Here is a 21838-nt window from a genome sequence, read left to right on the forward strand (position 1 = left end):
AAGCTATATGTTATGTCCATATAGAGGAATATTAAAATGATATAGAAGGATTAAAGTTTTAGAAGAATAGTTACATGGAAAAATGCTCATAATGTAATGCTAAGAGGGGAAAAAAGAGAACAGAAAACTATATTTAATTATCATAGTTTTTGAAAAGCCCGTTTTATAAAGGAAACAGATTCTTTTGGCAGCAAAAGTTTATTTGAACTGGCATGATGCTATCAAACTGTATTATTTTATTATGTAATACAACCTGATTTGTAAAAGGCCTTTAGAATAAAACAAAGTTAATTAGAATTTTAGGTTATATTAACATTCCAAAGTAGGAACTATCCTTGGTACAATATGTATTGCCTATTAATATTTTATATATTGGCAGAGTCAAATCAATAAGCCTTATTTTAATACATCAATGATAGTTTTAAAGATAGACCTCTTTTTAATTGCAATCATATTCTATATAGAATGCTGCCATTTTTTCTGCTCTAATTATGCTTAGAAGAACTAGGCTTTGGAGTCTAATATAAATGCTATGCGTACTGTTCTACTGATTTCATGAATAATATTTAATGGAAATTATTTTTCAGTTTAGTGAACATTATTCTTCAGGAAATTTAAATCCTCTCTCATCACAACAAGAAATTGGTAAGTGATTTGAAGTTTGCTATATATAAAACTTTCACCATTTGTGTTTAGCTTGTCTGAGTTTCTTAGGCACTTAGTTAATATTCTTTAAAAATTACTGGTACTTCTGCACCACTCACTAATTATTATTTTTAGCAATTTAGCTTCTTCTCTCACTTCTCTCACTCTACCAAAACTTGCTTTTTCCAATATTATTGATGACTTCAGTTCAGTCAGCTCAGTCGCTCAGTTGTGTCCAGCTCTTTGTGACTCCATGGACTGCAGCATGCCAGGCTTCCCTGTCCATCACCAACTCCCAGAGCTTGCTCAAACTCATGTCCATCGAGTTGGTGATGCCATCCAACCGTCTCATCCTCTGTCATCTCATTCTTCTCCTGCTTTCAATCTTTCCCAGCATCAGGGTCTTTTCCAGTGAGTCAGTTCTTCATATCAGGTGACCAAAGTATTGGAGCTTCAGCTTTAGCATCAGTCCTTCCAATGATATTCAGGACTGATTTCCTTTAGGAGTGACTGAGTTGATCTCCTTGCAGTCCAGGGGCCTCTCAAGCATCTTCTCCAACACCACGTACAAAAGCATCAGTTCTTTGGTGCTCAGCTTTCTTTATGGTCCAACTCTCACATTAATTGGTATTAATGACCTACCAATAACCAAATATTATGAGTATTTTATATTTATTATCATATTCAGTCTCTTCACAGCATTTGATATAGTTGAATATTTTTGTCTTCCTTTTGGAGTTTCTGTATTTCTTATTTTTAAAAACATTTTTGGCTATAGCCTGAAGCATGTGGGACCTTAGTTTCCCCAGCAGAGATCAAACCCAAGCTCCCTGCATTGGAAGACAGAGTCTTAACCACTGGATTGCCGGGGAAGTCCATGGATTTCTTCTTATCTTGCTGGGGCTTACTTTTTATTGCATTTTCTTTCTTCTTTTATCTCTTTATTAATTCATTTATTCAACATATAAATATATATGTATATTACATATATAGTATAGTTGATATCCCTGGAAGAGGGCATGGCAACCCACTCCAGTATTCTTGCCTGGAGAGTTCCCATGGACAAAGGAGCCTGGAGGGCTACAGTCCATGGGGTTGCAAGGAGTTGGACATGACTGAATGACTAAGCATAGCACAGCACAGCAGCATACTTGATATTAGATACTGCTTCTGGTTGCAGCGATAGAATAGTGGACAAAAATGCAAAGTTCTCATAGGGTTTATTTATGTTCTATCGGGAGAAGCTGAAAATAGACAACCTTTATATGTCAGGTAATACACTAAAAACAGTTGGTATGGGTTTGAATTGGTAGCCAGACTCATGTGTCACAAATTTTAGTCTTAGGTTTAATTAGCTTTATAGAAAGATAAGGGATAGATGATAACAGCATGTACAGCACCTTTGTCTCATTGAGCTACCAAAATAATAAACTAGCAACCAAAATAAAAATAAACTTTTTTTGCTACCTCATCCACAAGGGACATGTAAAGCCACTATGAATAAGAGGAATGGCACAGGTAAGTCATCTTGACATACAAAAGCAGCAGGCAATTTCCCACCAGTCTTTTAATACTATTCTAGTCATAAGGCCCAGAGAAGGCAATGGCAATCCACTCCAGTACTCTTGCCTGGAAAATCCCATGGATGGAGGAGCCTGGTGGGCTGCAGTCCATGAGGTCACTGAGAGTTGGGCACGACTGAGAGACTTCACTTTCACTTTTCATTTTCATGCATTGGAGAAGGAAATGGCAACCCACTCCAGTGTTCTTGCCTGGAGAATCCCAGGGACGGGAGAGCCTGGTGGGCTGCAGTCTCTGGGGTTGCACAGAGTCGAACATGACTGAAGCAACTTAGCAGCAGCAGCAGCAGTCATGAGGCCCAAAGACTTTGTATCAACTCATAGCTCCTCTAATTCAGGTGTCATCCCATCCAGTAGAATAGGCAGACACATCATTCTACATTTACCATAATTCTGTATTTTCTAACAAAACAGTGCTATGAGGAGTCAGACTCCCAAATTCATTCTTCCAGGGGGGCCTGGATCAGCATGGGCTTGATGTTAACTCTAATCACTTGTAGGGATAAGTATTATGAAGAAAAGTTAAGCAGAGTAAGGGAAATAGGGAGAATTTGGATTGGGAAGATAGTTGCTGTGTTATGAGAGAATCAGAGAAGGCATCACTAAAACGCAGCATTTGAGCAGAGACCTGAAGGAGGTGCAGGTTCTAGGCACAGAGTGCAGAGATCTTGAGATAGGACTGTGCTCAGCATGTTCATTGAACAGCAACTAAATTTATATGATTTGGATAAAATAAAGAAGGAAAAACCAGTAGGAAATTGAATCAGAGAGGTTGGAGGGAGAACACACCATACTAGGCCCTTAGACCATTTAAGGACTTTGGGGGACGGGGTTTCTGTTTGAGATGGGAAGCTATTAAAGAGTACAGCAAGGACTGAAATGATCTGACAGGTTTTTTTTCTTTTAATTGGAGGCTAATTACTTTACAATATTGTGGGGGTTTTTGCCATACATTCACATGAATCAGCCATGGTTGTACATGTGTTCCCCATCCTGACCCTCCCTTCCACCTCCCTCCCCATCCCATCCCCCAGGGTCATCCCAGTGCACCAGCCCTGAGCACCCTGTCTCGTGCATCAAACCTGGACTGGCAGGTTTCATTTCACATATGATAATATACATGTTTCAATACTATTCTCTTAAATCATCCCACCCTTGCCTTCTCCCACAGAGTCCAAAAGTCCGTTCTTTACATCTTTGTCTCTTTTGCTGTCTCGCATATAGGGTCATCGTTACCACCTTTCTAAATTCCATATATATACGTTAATATACTGTATTGGTGTTTTTCTTTCTGACTTACTTTGCTCTGTATGATAGGCTCCAGTTTCATCCACCTCTTTAGAACTGATTCAAATGAATTCTTTTTAAGAGCTGAGTGATATTCCATTGTGTGTATGTACCACAGCTTTCTTATCCATTTGTCTGCCAATGGACATCTAGGTTGCTTCCATGTCCTGGCTATTGTAAACAGTGCTACAGTGAACATTGGGGTACATGTGTCTCTTTCAGTGTATATGCCCAGCAGTGGGATTGCTGGGCCGTATAGCAGTTCTATTTCCAGTTTTTTAAGAATCTCCACACTGTTCTCCATAGTGGCTGTACTAGTTTGCATTCCCACCAACAGTGTAAGAGGTTTCCTTTTTCTCCGTACTCTCTCCAGCATTTATTGTTTGTAGACATTTTGATAGCAACCATTCTGACCGGCGTAAGATGGTACCTCATTGTGGTTTTGATTTGCATTTCTCTGATAATGAGTGATGTTGAGCATCTTTTCATGTGTTTGTTAGCCATCTGTATGTCTTCTTTGGAGAAATGTCTGTGTAGTTCTTTGGCCCATTTTTTGATTGGGTCGCTTATTTTTCTGGAATTGAGCTGCAGGAGTTGCTTGAATATTTTTGAGATTAATTCTTTGTCAGTTGCTTCGTTTGCTATTATTTTCTCTCATTCTGAAAGCTGTCTTTTCACCTTGCTTATAGTTTCTTTCATTGTGCAAAAGCTTTTAAGTTTAATTAGGTCTTAAATAATTGCTTGGCTGCTTTATGGAGAAACACACCTTATGGAAGCGTGGGGGATACAGCATGCTTGGGGCTGGTGCATGGGGATGACCCACAGAGATGTTATGGGGAGGGAGGTGGGAGGGGGTTTCATGTTTGGGAACACATGTAAGAATTAAAGATTTTGAAATTAAAAAATAAAAAATTAAAATTAAAATAATAAAAAAAAAAAAAGAAAAAAAAAAAAAAAAAGGAAGCGTGGGGGAAATCAGGGGGATTTATTAGGAAGCTATTGAAATAATACAGGTGAAAACTGATAATGGTGATGTTGAAGTCAGTAGAAGTGGTAAGAAGAGGACAGATTTTAGTTATTAAAATTTTATAGTTATTTAGTTTTTAGTTTAGTTTTAGTTCAGTTATATAGTTATAGAGATTTTAGTTATATAGTTTTCTGAAGAGTTGTTAAGGATTTACTTATGGACTGGATGTAAAGATTAAGAGGAAGATGGATGATGCCAAGATTTTGATATGAATAATTATAAGAATAGAATTAACATCTATTGAAATATGGAAGGCTATAAAAGTTAATTTGAGATTGCCACTGTCTTATACAGTGTTAGCTGCTCAGTCATGTCCAACTCTTTGCGACCCCATGGACTGTAGCCCACCAGGCTCCTCCATTCATGGAATTCTCCAGGTAAGAATACTGGAGTGGGTTGCCGTTTCTTCTCCAGGGGATCTTCCCAACCTAGGGATCAAACCTAGGTCTCCCGCATTGCAGGCAGACTCTTTGCTGTCTGAGCCACTAGGGAAGCCCTTGAGATTGACAGGAGTTAATTTTAGAAGTGTTATCATTGAAAAGTCTATAGTAGATATTAAGTGAAAGTAAATGGGAAATTTTATATTTGAATCTGAAATTCAGTGGGGTGAGACATATGTTTTGGAATTGTCATAAATGGTTATTAAATATCACAATACCAGAATGAATCTACCAATTGTAGACATGCTTTAAATGCCTACTATCTAAAATATTAAATCTATTTACATTCTCCCCTTTGACTTTTTCATTCACTTGACACTCATTCATTTTAACATTTTCAAATATTTTAATACAGATGATGACCAAATTCATATCTTCCCTCCTGACTTCTCCCAATTCTCTTAAACTCCCATACGTTACTTTTTTAGCCTCCCCCTAAGTTTTATTGAGATAAAATTGTCATACACCACTTAAATAAAAATTTAAGATGTGTGACATAATGATTTGATGTACATATATTGTGAAATGGTATCCCACAGTAAGTTTAGTTAGCATCCATCATCAAATTAGATACAATAAAAATAAAATTGTTTTCTTCACCATGAGAACTTTTAGGGTTTAATCCCTTAAGAATTTTCATATATATAGCACGACAATGTTAACTATGGCATCATGTCATTCTATCCCTAGTACTTATTTACCTTATATCTGAAAGTTTGTACTTTTTGACATCTTCATCGCTGGTAACCATTAATCTGATCTCCTTTTCTGTGAGTCTGGTTTTCTTTCTTTTCCGATTTTTTAGATTCCACTTATAAATGAAATTATATAGCGTCTGACTTATTTCACTTGGCATAATGCCCTCAAGGTCCATCCATGTTGTTGTAAATATCAGGATTTTTTTCCTTTTTTATGGCTGAATAATATTCATATGTCTGTATGCATTTTTAGATATCTGATGACTTCTTTATCCATTCATTCATCAATGTACACTTAGGTTATTTCCATGTCCTAGCTATTGTAAATAATGCTGCTATGAACATGGGGGTGCAGAAATTTTTCCAAGTTAGTGCTTTGTTTCTTTTGGATATATTCCCAGAAGTAGAATTGCTGGATCATATAGTAGTTCTATTTTTATTTTTATTTTTTAGGAACTTCCATACTGTTTTCCATAGTAGCTTTAGCAGTATATAAACCCAACAACAGTGCACAAGGGTTCCCATTTCGGTACATCCTCACCAACATTTATTTCTTGGCCATTCTATCAGGTATGAGAAGATATTTCATTGCATTTTTAACTTGCATTTCCATAGTGACTAGTGACATTGAACATCTTTTCGTGTTCTTGCTGGCCATTTATATATCTTCTTAGGAAAAATACCCATTCAGACTGTTTGTCCATTTTTAATTGAATTACTTGTTTGTTTGCTGTTGAGTTGTATGAGTTCTTTATATATTTTGGATGTTAACCCTGTATTGGCTATATAGTTTACAAATATATTTTACAATTTTGTAAGTTGTCTCTTCACACTGTTGATTGTTTTGTTGTGCAGAAGTTTTTTCTTTTGCTTGTGCTTTTAGGTGTTATATCCAAATATTATTGTCGAGACTCAAATCAGGGATCTTTTTTCTTATATTTTCTTCTAGGAGTTTCATAGTACCCAGTTTTAAATTTTAAGTCTTTACACTGTTTTGAGTTAATATTTGTGAGTAGTATAAGTCATCTACTTTAATTCTTTTCCATATGAATATTCTATTTTCCCAGCACTGTTTATTGAAGAGGCTCTCTTTTCTCCACTGAGTATTCTTGGCTTCTTTATCAAATATTAGCTTTATATGTTTGGGTTTATTTCTGGGCTCTCAGTTTTGTTCTACTGAGACAGTTTTGCCTCTTCATTTCCAATTTCGAGGCCTTTATTTCTTTTTCTTGCCTGAATGCTCTGACAAGGACTCTCAATACTATGTTGAATGGGAGTGTTGAGAGTAAACACCCTTGTCTTGTTCCTGATTGTAGAGGAAAAGCTTTCAGTCTTTTATTATTGTGTATGATGTTAGCGGTGGATTTATTGTATAATGGCCTTTATTATGTTTGTTATGTTAAGGTGCATTTCTTCTATGCCTAATATTTGTCAAATGTTACCTCTGCAACTACTGAGATGATCATTTGGTTTTTTCTTTCATTCTATTAATGTGATATATCACAATGATTGATTTGCATACATCAAACCATCCTTGCATCCGAGGTATAAATCTTACTTGAGCATGATGAGTGGTCCTTTTAACATGATGCTTAATTTGGTTTGCAAGTATTTTGGTGAGAATTTTTGCATCTGTATTCATCAGAGGTTTTAGTCTGTAGTTTATTTTTTATGGTAGTATCCTTTTCTGGCTTCAGTATGAAGGTAAGGTAGCCTTGTAAAGTGTGTTGAAATGTTCCATCTTCTTTGATTTTTTTTTTAAGAGCTTGAAAAAGACTGATATTAATTCTTCTTTAAGTATTTGGTAAAGTTCACAAGTAAAGTTATCTGATAGGACTTTATTTGTAATTATATAATCGATATCTCTTTATATCTAAAACGTCTGTTGACATTTAAAACTCAGCATATCTGAAATCAGACTGGTTCTCTTTCTGATGTACCTGATGGTATCTGCATTTTCTAGTTGCTAAGACTGAGAACATCAGTCATAATTGTAAATTTTTTCTGTGCCTATGACTATATTCAACAAGTCATCAAGTTGTGTCAGTTCTCTCTTTGAAATACTTTTCTTTTCTATTTTCATTATATGGAAATAATTAAATTTAAGACTCTTATTATCATTCACTTGTGCTATTTCAGTAACATTGTAATTGGTCTTTTTATCCTTTTAACTTACTTATAGATCATACCCCAGTTATTCTTCCTTATGCACAGTACTGACCATCTCATTGCCCTGGTTAAATACTTTTAATGTATCCCCTAGAGTAGCAAATTATGCTCCCAGTTTTCTAACCTAGCTCCTAAGCCTTTTTTCCTATTAAAATAATTTATGCTTTGGCTATACTGAAGAACTCACTGCATCCCTAATCTGCCCACACTTTCTTATCTACTTTTTCTTCCTGAAATCCTCAACTTCCATCTCTTTCTAACCATCTTTTCAAGACCAAGACTCTTCCATAAAACCTTTTATTTTCCCCTTTGACATTCCATTCCAAAAAAAGTATCTCCCTAAAAGGAACTAGATAAAGAATATTCTCTAAACTATAAAACTTGGGGCCCTGATTGTCTAACAGTAAGTAAAGAAGATATTATCTGAAGACTGAGTAACTTAGTTTAAGAAAACTTCCCAGATCGACAAGATGGGCAGCAGTTGGAATTGACTTTCCATTAGTCGTTTTTAAAACATGGTAAAAGCAGAGTTTTGTTGTTTAGTTGCTAAATCGGGTCCAACTTTTTTGCAACCCATGGACTGTTGCCCACCAGGTGCCTCTGCCCATGAGATTTCTCAGGCAAGAATACTGGAGTGGGTTGCCATTTCCTTCTCCAGAGAAAAGCAAAGTAGCCATATTTAATTAGATTATTTCTAGATATGAGACTACTGTGCATCCTATTACAAATTATAAATTTTTAAGACATTTTAATGAATTTTTAGTTGTTATATAGAAATAAAAGTTATTTTCTATTTTGAAAAAGCTCTCTACTTTTCTGATTCTCTTTTTAAAGTACATTTTCATACCTGTACTATTGTTATGCTGTAATTACTTATGAATATGTACAAAATCTTTTCTAATCATAGGTTCTTTGAGGGCAGGACTCTGTTTTATTCACCTTTGAATTCTCCCCAGCACCTGGACTACACAGTAATCTTGAATAGTAATCTATTATTTTATTTATAGTGATCATAGTTTTATGAATATTTCATATGAACTTCTTTTCTTCTGAAATTAAAATAATGTCAGACTCATTTTTTTCAAAGGGAGATTTAAGATTTTTAGTTCTTCCTGGATCTTTAGCTATGTTATAGCTATTTTCTTTTGTTTAAGTCTTACATATGTATACTAAAGTCAGTGGAAAAATGAAGTGAGAAAGGGAAAGAGGAAGAATTCAAGATCAGTCTAGCCATCTGTCCATCCCTCTGTTCATCCATCCACCCACCCAACCTATTGCTGGTTGGTAAAGTAACCAAGATATTTGAAAATATATGAAATTTCAAAGTGGCACAAAGTGAATTGTTTTGCTTAATGTATTAATTGAATTGGTTCTCTGTGGAAAAAATATAGATGCTTTAAAAGACTTACTTCAAATAAGTCTTTGGATTGCTATACATTTTAACTTGTTAAATAGTAATTAAAATTATAATTAAGATATTGAAAATTTATTTTACAATTGTAGTCTTAATATAATGAATGAAAAACAATATTTTTCTTTAATGGCAGTTCTTGGAATCATTAACCAAATAATTCTTTATGAGGTTGATTTCAAAAGTTCCTTTTAAATCTATAAAACTCCTTTCATTGTTCTGTCAATTTCCTTAAACAATGCCATGAAAAGTATATTGTAGTTACTCAATAAATAATAGTTGAATAAACCTGACTTATATAGTATGTTTCAGATCACCAGATCTTTCTCCATTCTTTTTCTATCATTTTAGGTAATGCCAAGCATTTATCATCTCTTTCCTGTTTAGCCCCATTTCTAAACATTTTCCTATTCCAGTCTTTCTTATTATCTTTTGAGAAATTCTTATAAAGCAGTTCAAATCTTGTCATATCTTTGCTTGAAAACTTTTAATGGTTTCATCTTATCTACCAAGTAAAGTACAGATTCTGTAGTTGGATATTCATTCATTTTCAAGCTCATAATTCTGTTATTTCTCAATGCTTCTGATAAATTGAATTGATTTCTGTTTCCCTTATATTTCTTATGAACATCTATTTCTGTTCCTCTGTGCTATTCTCTCCATCTGAGATTTTTTATTCCTTTTTCTACCTTATACACTAGCTTTCATGGTGGCTCAGATGGGAAAGAATTCAATTCAGGAGACCCAAGTTCAATCCTTGGATTGGGAAGATTCCCCTAGAGAAGGAAATGGCAACCCACTCTAGTATTCTTGCCTGGAGAATCCCAGGGACAGAGGAACCTAGCGGGCTACAGTCCATGGGGTCGCAAAAAGTCAGATACAACTGAGTGACTTAACACAACACTCTTTATATACTTGAATTAAAATTACATCAAAGTAGGGTTTAAGTTTGAAGCTGTTTAACCTTCCATAGTACAAAAGACAAAGCGTTGCACATAAGAGGAAGACAATTAAATATCTGATTTAATGTTACCCTATTTATTGTATGCTGTGTACTGTAATTTGGTAGGTTGTACAAGTTATGCAACATAAATTGCATGACATTGTAATATTTCTCTTCCTCAGGAAACTTATTTGGGAAACCAGAAAGAGAAGATGCCTTTACTTTTTCTTTTCCATCAGACTCTTCAACTCATACATTTGGAGCTGGAAGAGATGATTTTAGTTTTCCATTTTCGTTTGAACAGGATCAAAATTCAGCACTTTCTTCTGTAAAAGGGTTTTCATCTACCTCACAAAATACCACACAATTTACTTTTTTTTGAACTAGTTACTGATTTATTGAATTATTTTACTGCTCTGCAATTATCTAGGGCATAAATTTATGTTGTTACTTAAACTATGAAGACCACTTTCTTTTGTTGATTAAAGAAATAATGGGTTACCATAGTAACATTATTTGATTATATTGATTTAATATTGAAGGAAATTAAGCCTGGGTCATCTACATTTATTTTTATTTGCAGCAATAGCTATCATTATTTATTTTGGTTTTGATTTTGCAAGCTATATTCTTTGAAAACCTATGCTTCACTGCTACAGTAAAGAGAGTGATACTTTATAATGATCTTGAAGAATTTATACTATTGATATTGAATAAAATGTTATTTTTTATAATACAACAAAATTTAAATATTACTCATTATTTTAAGATGGTATCTTTAATAGAATAAAATTAAATGTGAATGGCTAGAGTAATTTATGAAAGTTGAGTGGTTGCATTAATGGTGATACTGTTAATATTTATTTTTGCTTAAACCTTTTTGAAGAACATTTAAAACTTTGATTCCTGTCTTCAACAAAAAATTCACCTTTATGTTTTTTATGTATTAATAGTATTTGCTTGTCAATCATTTATATAGCTTAAATGAAGAATAATTAAATTTTGATGAAATTGTATAAATATAACTACTCAATATCTTTGTACCTGTGCTTTTAAAAATTAATTATGTTGAGTTATGAAGTAATAAAGAGTCTGACTTCATAATTTGATCTGTGACTGTTGAAAGATTTTGAACCTCACCTGTTTTCTTCCCCTCCTGCCCCACATCTGGTCAAGCTGGTAAGAAAGCCGAGGAGTTTCCTCCTTTGGCATCAATGGAATGTTCAAAACCATGTATAGGAACTTTTGTCATGGCCTATCCCTAACTGCCGTAAAAACCCAAAGCTAGTATCTCCTTTCTCTGCCATTTTCAGACTAGGTTTTCAGATCGGGTCTGTTCTCCCCAGAAAATGTTATTCTGTAAGTAATAAGCTTTGTCATACCTATTTGGAGTGTGTGGTGTCACCAGTCTCAATATCCAAACCAAATTTTGGGTGAAAATCAGTCTTGCTTCTTCAGGGTGTCTATATATATCACAATTGTAGTAACTAAACCTTCCCAAACTTTTTAGACGTCAAAAGGATGGTATTACTAAGGGTAGAAAGAATTTAAGGAAACTTTGGACTGTTTTAAAAATCTTTAACAGCTGGTTGAATGATGAAAATTTCAGTTAAAAAGCTGGAATTTTTCTTTTTATATCAACTATTAATTTTATTGTGTATGATTTAATTAATTGGTGGTTTTGACATAATAAAGACCCTAACTATATATGAGAAAGGATAAAAATGTTGTAACTGGCTTGTTACTTAGTAAGAGGTTCAAAACTAGTTTTAGCTTTGAGCAACACACTGATGGCATGGTTTGTTTTTGCTCTTAAATAGAGAAATGTCTAGCAAACAAGTATGGTTAGATTTACCATGTAAAGGCAAAATAAATGTTTTTAAAGTATCTACACTGTGTGTGACATTTTGAGGACACATAAAATTGCTAAAGATATAGTATTTAAATTTTTTAAAATATTTATTTATTTGGCTTAGTTGAGCATGTGAGATCTTTGTTACAGCTCTTGTACTTCACTCTAGTGCTTCTCGGGCTCCAGAGTGCACAGGCTGTCTCCCTGCCGTATGTGGGAGATCGGACTGTGTCCCCTGCACTGGAAAGCAGATTCTTAACCACTGGACCACCAGGAAAGTTCCTAAGTCTTTATACTTAAGGAACTTAAAATTTAGTTGAGGAGACAAGTGTAGGAATCAATATAGCATATTAAAATAAAATAGTTAATAATCACATTCTATAGCTTACAACTTGGTCTCTGCAAGGGAAGAGATTGAGGGCTCAAGAAATCTTTCTTTTCTAATTCTGTCATCATGGACTGGAAAGCCTGGGAAGAATTCATTGAAGAGGTAGGATGTGAATTAGGATTTTAAAGGTATGTAGATTATAAAATTCTTTCATAGAAGGTTGCCTATTTCTAGTTTCACATTTTTTATTGCATAATTTTACTGGCTAGTATTTAGTACGATTTCATTAAATGCTTGTTGGATTTATAGGATTGATCTGAATTTGTAAAGGAGGCAGTGAGGACTTTATATCCAGAGGGATGGTATGGGGAGGGAGGTGGGAGGGGGGTTCAAGATGCGGAACACATGTATACCCATGGGGGATTCATGTTGATGTATGCAAAACCAATACAATATTGTAAAGTAATTAGCTTCCAATTAAAATTAAAAAATTAAAAACAAACAAAAGATAAAACTACCACTTAATAGAAAAACCTGTAATCACTTTTTAAAATCCAGATGCATAAAAAAACAAAAAATAAATAAAAATGTTCAAACCCTTAAAAAATAAAAACAAAAAATTTCTAAAAAAAAGAAAACTGCAATCATAAATTGTGTGGAGGAAATTAAAGAGTAAGCATATACAAAGTGTAAAAATTTTTTTTGGTTTATGTGAAAAATGCCATTGGTAATTTGATAGGGATTGCATCGAATCTGTAGATTGCTGTGGGTAGTATAATCATTTTCCCAAACTATTTGTTAAATATATCTTTCAACTTCTTTGACCTATGAATTATTTAGAAGTGCATTTAATTTCAAAATATTTAAAGTTATATAAATATTTTATTTTTACTGGTACCTTAATATGATTGCATTGGGATTATTTAACATATGATTTCTATTCTTTTAAATTTGAGTCTTCTGTAGCCCCATGTATATGTGCTTGGTCACTCAGACTGTCTGACTTTTTGCAACCCCATGGACTGTAGCCCACCAGGCTCCTCTATCCATGGGGATTCTCCAGGCAAGAATAATAGAGTGAGTTGCCATGCCCTCCTCCAGGGGATCTCCCCAACTCAGGGATCAAACTCAGGTCTCCTGCATTGCAGGTGGATTCTTTACCGTCTGAGCCATCATATAGTTTCTTTGTAAACAAATTATGTGTATTTGAAAAAAGTGTGTATTTGGCAGTTGTTGGGTGTAATGTAGTAGTCTTATTAGTTAAGTCAAGGTGTTTTGGTGTTTAGATCATCTTTATATTTGCTCTTAATTGCTAAGAAAAGGCTAATAAAAACTATGACTGGGTCTGCCCTGGCAGTCCAGTTGTTAAGACTTCGTCTTCCACTGCAAGGGGTGAGAGTTCAGTCCCTGGTCGGGAACAAAGATCTCACATGCATGGCCATAAAAATCCAAAACATAAAACAGAAGCAGTGTAACAAATTCAATCTCTGCACATACTCCCTCTAATAGTCTCATATGATATTGTGACTTTTGTCTCTTTGGTCAGAATGAAGTTGAGAAATGTGTGGTTTTAGGTGAGCACATTACCTGGGGTTTTATTACTAAGAAAGAAGAGGAAACTAGATATTGAGAAGTAATTAGTCCCATATTATATGGTTTTTGTTTTGCTTCTTTATTTATATAATAGCAAATTTATTCTCATTTACTCACCATATTTCATAGTATATTCCTGGGTACATTTATTTTTATGCTCAAGTATGTCTTCCAAGAGTGTTTCCCAAGATGATTCTTGAAAAGTAAACCTTCTGAGGCCTTTTATGTCTGGGAACATCTTTATTTTTCTCTTTTATTTTTAAAACTCAAATTTCTTTTTTTAAAATATTGAAGTATAATTGACCTACAATATTATATGCATTTCAGGTATACAACATAGTTTTGATGTCTATGTACATTATGAATTGATCACCATGATAAGTCTAGTAACCACTAGTCATCATTCAAAGTTATTACAGTATTATTAATTATATTCCTATGTTGTATGTTAAATCTCATCTCTGTGACTTATTTTATAACTGTAAATTTGTACCCTTTGATCCCTTTCACCCATTTTGCCCACTCATTCTCCTTTCTGGCAATCACCAGTTTGTTTTCTTTATCTATATCTGTTTCTATATTATTTTGTTTTTTAGATTCCACATACAAGTGAAATCATACAGTATTGTCATTCTATGTCTGACATCTTTCACTTAACATATTGCCCTCTAGGTTCACTCATGTTGTTGCAAAGGGCAAGATTTAATTCTCTGGAGTTATGCTCCATTGTGTACACACACACACACACACACACACACACACACACGGGAACATTGTGTGTTCCACATCTTTCTTATCAATGGTACCTTAGGTTGCTTCCATATCTTAACTATTACAAATGGTGCTGCAAAGAATATTGGGGTGTTTTCATTATCTTTGGATGTATACCTAAAGGTAGCATTGCTGGATTATATGGTAGTTCTAGTTTAATCTTTTCAGTAATCTCCTTATTGTTTTCCATGCAGGCTATACGAATGTGCAGTTTCACCAACAATACACAAGAGTTCCTTTCTCTCCACATCCTTGCCAACACTTGTTATTTCTTGTCTTTCTGATAATACCCATTGCAAAGTGTGTAACGTAATGTCTCATTGTGGTTTTGATTTGTCTTTCTGTGATGGCTTTAATGATATTGAGCATATTTTTATGTGTCTCTTGATGATCTTTATATCTTCCTTGGGGAAAAAAGATCCTCTGTCCATTTTTAAATTGGATTTTTTTTATACTGAGATGTATGAGTTCTTTATATATATTTGATACTAACCCCAGGTCAGATGTATCATTCTGTTCAGTTCAGTTCAATTTCTCAGTTGTGTCTGACTCTTTGTGACCTCATGGACTGTGGCACGTCAGGCTTCCCTGTCCATTACCAACTCCTGGAGCTTGCTCAAACTCTTGTCCATCAATTTAGTGATGCCATCCAACCATCTCATGCTCTGTCATCCCGTTCTCTTCCAGCCTTCAGTCTTTCCCAGCATCAGGGTCTTTTCCAATGAGTCAGTTCATTGCATCAGGTGGCCAAAGTATTGGAGCTTCAGCATCAGTCCTTCCAATAAATATTCAGTGTTGATTTCCTTTAGGACTAACTGGTTTAATCTCCTTGCAGTCCAAGGGACTCTCAAGAGTCTTCTCCAACACCACAGTTCAAAAGCATTAATTCTTCAGCACTCAGCTTTCTTTATGGTCCAACTCTCACATCCATACATGACTACTGGAAAAGCCATAGCTTTGACTAGATTGACCTTTGTCCACAGAGTAGTGTCTCCACCTTTTAATATGCTGTCTAGGTTGGGCTTCCTTGGTAGCTCAGGTAAAGAATCTGCCCATAATGTAGGAGGCCCAGATTCAATTCCTGGAACAGGAAGATCTGGAAAAGGAAACGGCAACCCACTCCAGTATTCTTGCCTGGAGAATCCCATGGACAGACAAGCTATAATCCATGGGATTGCAAATAGTTGGACATGACTGTGCAACTAACTCAACTCATGTTGGTCATAGCTTTTCTTAAAAAGAGCAAGTGTCTTTTAATTTCATGGCTGCAATCACCACCTGCAGTGATTTTGGAGCCCAAGAAAATAAAATCTGTTACTGTTTCCATTGTTTCCCCATCTATTTGCCATGAAGTGATGGGACCAGATGCTATGGTCTTAGTTTTATGAATGTTGCATTTTAAGCCAATTTTTTCACTCTACTCTTTCACTTTCATCAAGAAGTTCTGTAGTTCCTCTTTGTTTTCTGCCATAAGGGTGGTGTCATCTGCATATCTGAGGTTATTTATATTCTCCTGGCAATCTTGATTCCAGCTTGTGCATCATCCAGCCTGGCATTTCGCATGATGTAATCTGCTTAAAAGTTAAATAAGCAGAGTGACAGTATACAGCCTTGACGTTTTCCTTTCCCAGTTTGGAACCAGTCTGTTGTTCCATGGCCAGTTTTAAATGTTGCTTCTTGACCTGCATACAAATTTGTCAAGAGGCAGGTAAGGAGGTTTGGTATTCCCATTTCTTGAAGAATTTTCCAGTTTGTTGTGAACCACACAAAGGCTTTAACATAGTCAGTGAAGCAGAAATAGATGTTTTTCCAGAATTCTCTTGTTTTTTCCATTTTCCAATGAATGCTGGCGATTTGATCTCTGGCTCCTCTGTCTTTTCTAAATCTAACGAACATCTGGAAGTTCTCGGTTCATATACTGTTGAAGCCTAGCTTGGAGAATTTCAAGCATTACTTTGTTAGCATCCAAATGGTGCAATTGTGGGGTAGTTTGAACATTCTTTGGCATTGCCTTACTTTGGGATTGGAATGAAAATATCTTGTCCCGTCTTGTGGTCACCGCCGGGTTTTCCAAATTTGCTGACATATTAAGTGCAGCCCATTCACAGTATCATCTTTTAGGACTTGGAATAACTCAGCTGGAATTCCATCACCTGCACTAGCTTCGTTTGTAGTGATGCTTCCTAAGGCCTATTTGACTTCAGACTCCAGGATGTCTGGCTCTAGGTGAGTGATCACACCATTGTGGTTATCTGGGTCATGAAGATCTTTTTTGTATAGTTCTTCTGTGTATTCTTGCCACCTCTTCTTAATATTTTCTGCTTCTGTTAGGTCCATACCATTTCTGTCCTTTATTGTGCCCATCTTTGTATGAAATGTTCCCTTGGTATCATAATTTTCTTGAAGATATCTCTGGTCTTTCCCATTCTATCATTTTCCTCTATTTCTTTGCATTGACCAGTTAGGAAAACTTTCTTCTCTATCCTTGCTATTGTTGGGAACTCTGCATTCAGATGGATATATCTTTTCCTTTCTCATTTGCCTTTCACTTCTCTTCTTTTCTCAGCTATTTGTAAAGCCTCCTCAGACAACTATTTTGCCTTTTTGCATTTCTTTTTCTTTGGGATGATTTTGATCATGGCCTCCTGTACAATATTATGAACCTCTGTCCATAGTTTTTCAGGCACTCTATCTATCAGATCTAATCCCTTGAATCTATTTGTCATGTCCACTGTATAATCATAAGGGATTCGATTTAGGTCATACCTAAATGGTCTAGTGATTTTCCCTACTTTCTTCAATTTAAGTCTGAATTGGCAATAAGAAGTTCATGATCTGAGCCACAGTCAGCTCCCAGTCTTGTTTTTTCTAACTGTATAGAGCTTCTCCATCTTCAGCCACAAAGAATATAATCAATCTGATTTTGATATTGACCATCTGGTGATATTCATGTTTGGAGTTGTCTCTTATGTTGTTCGAAGAGGGTGTTTGCTATGACCAGTGTGTTCTCTTGGCAAAACTGTTAGCCTTTGCTCTGCTTCATTTTGTACTCCAAGGCCAAACTTGACTGTTACTGCAGGTATCTCTTGACTTCCTACTTTTGCATTTCAGTCCTGTATGATGAAAAGGACATCTTTTTTAGGTGTTAGTTCTAGAAGTTCTTATAAGTCATCATAGAACTGTTCAACTTCAGTTCTTCAGCATTAGTGGTTGGGGCATAGACTTGGATTACTGTGATACTGAATGGTTTGCCTTGGAAATGAACAGAAATCATTCTGTCATTTTTGAGACTGCACCCAGGTACAGCGCTTTGGACTCTTTTGTTGACACTTAGGGCTACTCCATTTCTTCTAATGGATTCTTGCCCACAGTAGTGGATGTAATGGTCATCTGAATTAAATTTACCCATTCCAGTCCATTTTAATTCACTGATTCCTAAAATGTTGATGTTCACTCTTGCCATCACCTGTTTGACTATTCCCAATTTACCTTGATTCATGGACCTAACATTCCAGGTTCCTTTGTAATGTTGTTCTTTACAGCTTTGAACTTTACATCCATCACCAGTCACATCCACGCCTGGGCATTGTTTTTGGTTTGGCTTAGCCTCTTCTTTCTGGAGCTATATCCCCATTCTTCTCCAGTAGCACATTGGGCACCTACCAACCTGGGGAGTTCGCTTTCAGTGTCATATCTTTTTGCCTTTTTATAGTGTTTATGGGGTTCTCAAGGCAAGAATACTGAAGTGGTTTGCCTTTCCCTTCTCCAGTGGACCACATTTTGTCAGAACTCTCCACCATGACCCATCCATCTTCAATGGCTCTGCATGGCATGGCTCATGGTTTCATTGAGTTAGACAAGGCTGTGATCCATGTGATCTTGGTTAGTTTTCTGTGATTGTGATTTTCATTCTGTCTGTCCTCTGATGGATAAGGATAAGAAGCTTGTGGAAGCTTCCTGATTTATCATTGCAAATATCAATTTTGTAGGTTGCCTTTTTTGCTTTGTTGATGGTTTTATTCATTGTGCAAAGTTTTTTAGTAGTTCCATTTGTTTATTATTCCTTTTGTTTCTCTTGCCTGAGAGATCCTAAGTATTGCTAAGTCCAGTATCAAAGAGAGTACTGCCTATTTTTTTTTTTCTGGAAGTTTTATGGTTTCAGGTCTCATTTTTAAGTCTTTAATTCATTATGAGTTTATTTTTGTGTATGATGTAATGTCTAAGCTGATTCTTTTACATGTAGCTGTCCTGTCTTCCCAATACCATTTATTGAAGAGGCTATATTTTCTCCTATTGTATCTTCTTGCCTCCTTTGTTGTAGATTGATTTGACCAGTATGGGTTTATTCCTGGCCTCTCTATTAAGTTCCATTGATTTATGTGACTGTTTTTGTGCCAGTATTGAATTGTCTTTATTACTGCAACTGTGTAGTATAGTTTGAAACAGGGAACATGATACCTATAGCTTTGTTCTTTCTCAAGATTACTTTGGCTATTTGGGTATTTTTTGTGTTTCCATGCAAAATTTGAAATTATTTATTCTAGTTCTGTGAAAAATGCCAGTGGAATTTTATAGATATTGCACTGAATTTGTGGATTGCCTTGGAAAGTATGGTCATTACAGTACTGTTTCTTCCAATTCATGAGCACAGTGTATCTTTCTATCTGTATCTTTAGTTTTCTTCATTGATATCTTATAATTTTTGAATACAGGTCTTTTATCACTTTGGTTAGACCCGTTCCTAGACTTTTTGTTCTTTCCCTTGAAATTGCAAATAGAATTATTTTCTTAATTTCTCTTTCTGATAGTTTGTTGTTAGTGTATAGAAATGATTTTGGTGATATAGAGCAACAGATTTCTATATATTAATTTTGTATCCTTCAGCTTTGCTGACTTCATTGATGAGTTCTTTTAGTTTTTTGGTGGTGTATTTAGGATATTCTATGTTCGGTATCATGTTATTGCACATAATAACAGCTTTACTTCTTTTCCAATTTTCATCCCTATTTTTCTTGTCTAATTCTGTGGCTAGAACTTCCAATGCTATGTTGAATAAAAGTGGTGAAAGGGAACATCTTTGTTTTGTTTCTGATCTTAGAGGAAATGCTTTCAGCTTTTTACCATTGAGCATGATATTGGCCAACATCTGCTGGATCATGGAAAAAGCAAGAGAGTTCCAGAAAAACATCTATTTCTGCTTTATTGACTATGCCAAAGCCTTTGACTGTGTGGATCACAATAAACTGTGGAAAATTTTGAAAGAGATGGGAATACCAGACCACCTGACCTGCCTCTTGAGAAACCTATATGCAGGTCAGGAAGCAACAGTTAGAACTGGACGTGGAACAACAGACTGGTTCCAAATAGGAAAAGGAGTACGTCAAGGCTGTATATTGTCACCTTACTTGTTTAACTTCTATGCAGAGTACATCATGAGAAATGCTGGGCTGGAAGAAGCACAAGCTGGAATCAAGATTGCCAGGAGAAATATCAGTCACCTCAGATATGCAGATCACACCACCCTTACGGCAAAAGTGAAGAGAACTCAAAAGCCTCTTGATGAAAGTGAAAGAGGAGAGTGAAAAAGTTGGCTTAAAGCTGAACATTCAGAAAACTAAGATCATAGCAGCTGGTCCCATCACTTCATGGGAAATAGATGGGGAAACAATGGGAACAGTGTCAGACTTTATTTTTTTGGCTCCAAAATCACTGCAGATGATGATTGCAGCCATGAAATTAAAAGATGCTTACTCCTTGGAAGGAAAGTTATGACCAACCTAGATAGCATATTCAAAAGCAGAGACATTACTTTACCAACAAAGGTCCGTCTGGTCAAGGCTATGGTTTTTCCAGTGGTCATGTATGGATGTAAAATTTGGACTTGTGAAGAAAGCTGAGCACCGAAGAATTGATGCTTTTGAACTGTGGTGTTGAGAAGACTCTTGAGAGTCCCTTGGACTGCAAGGAGATCCAACCAGTCCATTCTGAAGGAGATCAGTCCTGGGTGTTCTTTGAAAGGACTGATGCTAAAACTGAAGCTCCAGTACTTTGGTCACCTGATGTGAAGAGTTGACTCACTGGAAAAGACCCTGATGCTGGGAGGGATTGGGGGCAGGAGGAGAAGGGGACGACCGAGGATGAAATGGCTGGATGGAATCACCGACTCGATGGACATGAGTTTGGGTGAACTCCGGGAGTTGGTGATGGACAGGGAGGCCTGGTGTGCTGCATTTCATGGGGTCGCAAAGAGTTGGACACGACTGAGCGACTGAACTGATTGAACTGAACTGATGATGTTGGCTGTAAGCTTGTCATGTATGGCTTTAATGTTGAGATATGATTCCCTGTATACCCATTTTGTTGAGAGTTTTTTTAAAATTGTAAATGGATGTTGAATTCTGATTAAAATTTTTTTCTGTATCTACTGAGATGATTATATGATTTTGGGGATAAACCCTGCTTCATCATGGTGTATAATCTTTTAATGTATTATTTAATTTAATTTGCTAATATTCTGTGAGGAATTTTGTATCCATGTTCATAAGTAATGTTTGCCTGCAGTTTTCTCTTTTTGTGGTGTCTCTGTCTGATTTTGGTGTCAGTTTGATGCTGGCCTTGTAGAATAAGTTCCTTCCTCTTCAGTTTTTTTAAATTGCATGAGAAGGACAGGTGGTAACTATTCTTTTACTGTTTGGTAAAATTTACTACTTTGCTCAAACAAGTAGAATGTACAACACAAAAAGCAACCCTAATCTAAGTTATGGACTTTGGGTGATAAAGATGTATCAGTGTAGGTTCATTGATTAAAATAAATATACCACTCTAGTGGTGCATGTTGATAATGGGAGAAGTCATGCATGTGTTGCGGTAGGGAGTATATGGAAATCTTTCTGCCTTCTGCTCAGTTTTGCCATGAACCTAAAAGTGCTCTAAAAATGTCTTAAAAAATCAATAGAGAGAAAATTTAAACAACATATACATGTGCGTGTGCACACAGACACAGCTTTAAGCTTTCTATTATCTTACTGATTGTAGGATTATATAATCCTTTGGGGGTAATGGAAAATTTAAATATTAATTTTTTATTCATTGTG

The 21838-nt window shown here is 35.6% G+C and overlaps 1 protein-coding gene across 1 annotated transcript in view; it reads left to right on the plus strand.

Annotated features, from left to right (window-relative positions):
- Positions 1–10582, plus strand: part of C2H14orf39 (chromosome 2 C14orf39 homolog) — a 48038-nt gene extending 37456 nt beyond the window's left edge. The window contains exons 17-18 of the mRNA XM_068966729.1: positions 588–645; positions 10383–10582. Of these exons, the coding sequence (XP_068822830.1) occupies positions 588–645; positions 10383–10582 (258 nt within the window). The remainder of the gene's footprint in view (positions 1–587; positions 646–10382) is intronic.
- Positions 10583–21838: the final 11256 nt, after the last annotated feature.

This window comes from Capricornis sumatraensis, chromosome 2 (assembly GCF_032405125.1).
Source record: "Capricornis sumatraensis isolate serow.1 chromosome 2, serow.2, whole genome shotgun sequence".
Lineage (NCBI taxonomy): Eukaryota > Metazoa > Chordata > Mammalia > Artiodactyla > Bovidae > Capricornis > Capricornis sumatraensis.